General features: G+C 47.9%; 1 protein-coding gene across 1 annotated transcript in view; it reads right to left on the bottom strand.

Annotated features, from left to right (window-relative positions):
- Positions 1-5,138: 5,138 nt before the first annotated feature.
- Positions 5,139-6,014, bottom strand: part of NCKAP1L (NCK associated protein 1 like) — a 39,234-nt gene continuing 38,358 nt past the window's right edge. The window contains 1 exon segment of the mRNA XM_014557369.2: positions 5,139-5,662. Within this exon segment, the coding sequence (XP_014412855.1) occupies positions 5,531-5,662 (132 nt within the window). The 3' untranslated portion in view covers positions 5,139-5,530.

Raw genomic sequence — 6,014 nt, 5'->3', positions numbered from 1 at the left:
GGATGTGAACGCCTGTTTACAGAGTGCAGCGCAAGCGGCGGGCGGCAGGACCTCACTGTGGGCGGCTGTGCGGCATCCCTGGCTGTGTGCTTTGAGTTTGTGTCTGTCATTTCATGTATCCACGTGTGCCTCGCCGCCGGTGCGTCCCAGGCGTGAGGAAGGGATCAGGGATGAGTCCACATCTCTCTGCCTGGGGTCCTGGACACTCTGGGAGAGTGAAGCCACCACCGCCAGAACCCAGCCCCAGACCAGACCCTCACAGTTGTGCTCCTGCCTTTGAAGGGAAAAGTCCACGGTCTGCTTCGAGTGGCCATGGTATCCCACTCCTCTCCCCAGTTTCCTTAGTTTGGTCTTCCCGACCTGTCTCCATCCTGTGGCTTTCCGCGGGTGCCTCTAACTACCCACGGAGGTGAAAGTTTCTCCTAAGCTTAAAACTTTCCAGAGAGAATCCACCAGAGCAGGCAGCACCCTGTTTTCATTTGACTGTATATAACTCTATGAGGGCCAGGAAATCATTCCTATCTCATTGCAACCCCTCCTGTAGTCTTTCCAGTTTATTTCCTCTTATTCTGTCTTCTGCGAAAGAAATTTAATGGCTAAGGGCCCAGCACAAAATATCTTAGCTGCTTAAAACATTTGTAGAATGAATGATCTGGAATTTAAACTCAAGGCTTGTAGCAGGGCAGAGTCTCCTCCATCAACTTGAATCCTACGTGGGACTCTGGCAAGAACCACCTTAGGATTCCTTAGAACTCCTCCTCCTTAATGACCCCCTGCTTTGACATGGAGGGAAATCCTATGTAAACAGAAAGTGGAGCTGTATTCACTAATCCATGATCCCAGATGTGAGTTTTAATTTCAAGAACTCTGGAGGTTGGAAGGAAGGGTGATCAGGAGAAGAAGGTATTTACTCCACGCCAAGTATCGAGTGGAAGCTCCCCTCTTCCCAAGTGGTGGAGGAGAAAAGAACAGAAGTAAAGTGGCAGAGTAAAGATTCCCAACATGGAAGGATTGCCTTTTAGGCAACTAGGTAGATCAGGCCTTCCATCTGGCAAAACAGAGACATATCAGCCGAACCAGCTCCCAAGAAGTATGGAGGCAGGAGATGACAGAGTCAGAGGTAAAGAAAAAAAGCAGAAGGAATACTGGGACTTCAGCCTCTGTCCATCTAACTTAAGGGCACACCCTTTTTCCCTCTTGGCCAGTGGAACTGTTCCAGCCAAGACATTGCTGCCTCTGAGACCCAAGTCAGACTCCTACACAATTCAATTCTCAAAACTTGAGAGCAAATGCCTCCCTTACCAACTGAAAAAGAATGGGCTGTAAACTACAAAAGAATTGCAAAATAAGATTAGAGTTAAAGAGCTCTAATTAGGAAATTAGGATTAGAGCTAAGGAACTTCCCAAACTAGGCAGGTATTTCAACTAGAAGAGGTGGGAAAGGAAGGGGTGGGAGATGTACTTCCAGAGGGATCTCTCAATATTTCTTCTCAACACAGTGGCATATCCCACCCTTGCTCTCCCAGCCCCCCAATTCCTAACCCATTTTAAGAAAAGGAAAATTCACACAAACACACACACATACAAAATAATTCATGGAATATACCTCAGAGACCATCTAGTCTAACCTCACTCATTTAACAAATGGGAAAGCTAAGCCCAGAAAAATGATGTGGTCCCACATAGAGTCAGTGACAAAGCCAGGACCAAGTCTCCTAACCTTTTTCGAGTGCTTTTCCGTTCTGTGGCTCTTTCTTTCTTTAGTCACCAGTCCTTGCGTTTAACCTCAACATCATCCCTCTTGTTCCAGTCCAATTCCATTTCTGCCTTACCTACCTCTAGGGAGAGAACAGGGTGTGCTGCTCCATTCATGGGCTCAAAAGACCACTATTCTTCTCTGTCTTTTCCCCTTGTCCCCCACCCCCAGCTTTCCCAGGCTCCTTCTGCCCAATCTCGTCCCTCTCCTTGCCAGCTTCCAAACTGCCCCTGTCCCTCGGAGACCCTGTCTCCTCACTCCCTCAACCCCACAACCTCTTCCGACAAGCTGTGAGTTTGATAGAGACCAAAAATGATGCTTTGGCAGCGGGTGACGGCTGGATGTGATCTGCCTCCCACGGGAATGCTATTTAAAGGGGCGGCCTCGCAATCCTTGCCTTCCAGAGTGACAAGAGAAAAGCCTGCTCCTCAATCTCCCCAGAGCTGCAAACTCAGCTCAAGTTCACTTCTGACTTCCTCAACCTGCACCCTGGCCTGCTGCTCCTGCTTCCTATTCAGGTGGGAGGGAGAGGACTTGACAACTCACTGAGGTGTGGGGGCTGAGGGGGGGGGTTCATCTTCATCTGCTTTGATGACAGGTACTTAGGAGGAGCAGGAGGCCCTGTGGGGCGGAGGACTGGAAGAACAGTCTTCCCCCAACCGCGTGAGTGCCTTTCAGCCATGTGCCAGCTTCTTCGCCAAGTCAAACTTTGTTGGAGAAGAACTGATCTAGGCATGGGGACGCAGGTTAGGGAAATCTGGTCCCAGTCGGGGACCTCCTTCCCCCCGGGTCCCTGTGCTTAACTCACACTTGTTCTTTTCTTCTCAGGCCAGGTGCCAAAGGGTGAGATACCCTCAGGCCGGCCCTGGCCTGCCTGCACATGGAGGCTGTCCTCACCTGCCCACTGGACTGAACATCATAGTGGGGGAAGCACTGTTTTTACTGCCCAAAGGAGCGGGAGCTCCTCTGCAAGCATCTCGCCCCAGGTCTGGTGGGAGGGATAATTCCATCTCATTGCTGCAAACAAGTTAATGGAGATTTTAATGAAAACACTGCACTAATGAAAATGCTGAGACTAGAACCTACTCTCTGCCTGAGACAAAATAATCAGGGTCAGAATTTCTGATATTCATTCCTCAGTTCCTTTTAGGCCTAAATAAAGCGAGCTGGGGATCTGAGAGCAGGAAGCAGTTCATAGTTGATGGCATCCCAGACTGTAAGAGGTCAGAGACCCTCCTGGCCAAGGCAGCAAACTGCCAAAATGCCGATGGGTCCTGTTACTTCGTCTGTCCTTCACCTCTACACATTCACCTTTTGTTTCAGGTGGTAAAGACCGTATGTCTTCACCTTCTCCTATTTTTGTTCATTCTAGGGTCTCTGGATTCTAGCAACGAAGTCTTCCTAGATGAAAAGGCAGTTCGGGCAGGCAGAAAAGGTTTAGGACTGAATGTCAGACTCGGGTCCCAGTTCCAGATGTACTGCTAAACATGTGACCTTCATTAAGTTATTTAACATCTCTGAATCTGCTTACTGGTCTGAAATAGGGAAGCCTTCCCTGGCTACCTTGCAGAATTGTCTTAAGGATGTGATAGCATTTTGAAAAAGCATATGTGAGAGAAATGTGTGTGATTATATGTTTATAAAAAGATGTATGTCACATGACAAAATTTTTGAAAAGGAGAACAGATTTGGGTTGCTAGGGGCTAGGGAAGGGGAACCAGGTTGTGGGAAGGACATAAAAGAACAACATGAGGGGTCCCTGTAGTGATGGAATCATTCTGTATCTTGACCATGGAGGCAGACGCCTGAACGTACACGTGATAAAGCTGTACAGAACTAAATACACACAGTGAAATGAGTATAAGTAAAACCGGAGAAATCTAAATAAGATCAGTGGATTGTATCAATATCAGTATCCTGATTATGATGGTGTACTACAGTTTTGCAAGATGTTACCTTTGAGGAAAACTGGTAAAGGTACACCGGATCTCTGTATTATTTCTTACAAGTGCATGTGGATTAACTACATCAACAAAAATTTTAATTTAAAAAAAGTATCATATCTCCCCTCTATTCCCCTGCAGCAACTTGTCTTGCCACCCTCTGGGAGGTTCCTCTTAAGCAATTCCATGTGCAAATGGAAAAGGCATCTCCGGTCTCCTCAAGAAGATCCCGGCAGAAATATGAGAGTATGAGGGCAGTTGTTCAGACACTTTTGAGCTTTCTCTTCCTCTTCAACTTTGCCCTCAGTCTCAGTAGGCCTGACCCTAAATCACTCCTTAGAACATAACGTCCTTTCCATAGCAAGGAAGGACAATTAGCTGACACAGGAAGCAGAACCCTCTGATGCTTCTATCCTAAAGAGGAGACAATTGTTGCTAAGAAAAACTTGTGTATTGGTTATGGGTGCCAAGTTTAAAAAGTATTGATTATGCCTGAGTCTTAAGAAATAAAGATCAAACGCAAATACAAAAATCTAACAACAGCTATCAAATAGTTTTAATGGATGCCGGATGGTTTTGCTAAAAACCAAAAACTGCTTCCTTTTTATCATGGAAGTATAGACATGACCCTAAGTAATTAACCAGTCAATTATCTTTGCTCATGCCAACCACTCTAGACCTGTGACACATATGATCTGTTGCTCCAGTTCTCCCTGGCACTGGGTGCACAGAAGTGATGGATGAGGGCAGCTATTTCCTGCCATGGAACTAACTAAACCTAGTTTAGTGCTATCTTGAGTGCCCCAGGCTCTGTGACACTTGAAATTCTAATTAGCGCAGAAAGGGGCTAAGTTGAAACAGCTTGTACTCCCTCAAGTATACCCAGTCTCAGGGCCCTGTAACCTAATGAGGTCTATGAAATTTAAGAGCTAGAAGAGAAATCCCTGCCTGGAGCAACAGCTGTACCCAGGAAGACAAGAGGATTTGGGTTAAATTAGTCCTTTCAAATAGGAGGGAGAATACCCCCAAATGGTGTGTGACGGAATCTCACGTGACTCTGGTCCAGTTCATCGTCATGTGACCCAGAATTAATATTAATCCAGACTGACCCTCGGCTCTGATTGTGGCAATTTCGGGGAAACCAGGAAGGGTTGAAGTCAAACAGATGAGAGCACTTACTAGTTACCTACAAGGTGTGACAGGGCAGGTGAGGGGCTTTGGGGCAGTGGAAATCCCTCACGAGCACTTCCTCACTGCCCCGCAGGCTGCAGAGACCTATGACTCCTAAAAGAGCCCCCACAAAGGAAAAAAGGGGTTCCTTTGCTACTCCTTTGCAGTAGGAGCAGGCTGAATGTTTGCTGAACACATCTGCAAAAAGAAGAGAGGAGATAATCGTCCTAATGAATGTGCAGGAGACAATAGCAGCTCCAGCGGGAGAATTGTAAGCTCATTATGGTTTAATATGATGATTGATCATCTCTGCCCGCCAGCATATCCTGGAATAGTGATGAAGGTCGGAGAGACCCGTGCCAGTCAGAGCTCAAGCTCCAGTCCCCAGAAGACAGAAAACATACTTGTATGTTACATTTCTTTCATTGTAAAAATTCACACATGTGGCCCCAATCCCCTAACTTTGTTCCATAAAAAAGTCCTCTGTCCCCTCAGCCAGCCCCACTTCTCTATGATTTCTCAGCCCTGGGCTGCCCCTTCACATCCCCCTTCACCAGCTCTGGCTGATCCTCTCCCTAGAGACCCCACCCCATTCCCACCCCTTGAGAAAACGGCCACAGCTTCCAGGATGGCACGGGTTTAGGTAGGTCCGAAGGGCCCTTCAGTGGGTACTGGCCGGCACTCGGTTCAGGTGGAAGGCCCGGGACACCTCCCGGTAGGCATTTCGAAGCAGGACATAAGGGAAACAGGACTCCAGCATGTCCAGGGTCAGGAAGGAGGACTCCTCCACCACCTAGAAGAGAAGGGACCGAGAGAGATGAGAAGGCGAGGGGAGGGCGGACCTCTGATGCTGTTCCTCTTCACTCAGTTCCCTGGGCCCTCTCAGGCCTTAGAGTCACAAGCAAGCAGAGTTCCAAGTCACTCTCCCCCTTGCAAGGCCACACTGCTCCCTCCCTCACTTCGTTTAACTCTAGGAAAGCAATGTGGCCTCTTCAGCTCCACTGTAATGACCTCTGTGCCCTCCTCAGGCTTATACGAAGGGCTCAGAAGCAGAAGACTGGAAAGAATCACTTCTCCAGTGGCAGAAAAACTCCCGTTCTCTCCCACTCTGGATGTTAAATCATATGTGGGTGGGCGGCACAGAT

This window comes from Camelus ferus, chromosome 12, assembly GCF_009834535.1.
Source record: "Camelus ferus isolate YT-003-E chromosome 12, BCGSAC_Cfer_1.0, whole genome shotgun sequence".
Taxonomy (NCBI): Eukaryota; Metazoa; Chordata; class Mammalia; order Artiodactyla; family Camelidae; genus Camelus; species Camelus ferus.
The sequence above is the reverse complement of the archived record's forward strand: the minus strand, read 5'-3'. Positions and strand labels throughout refer to the sequence as shown.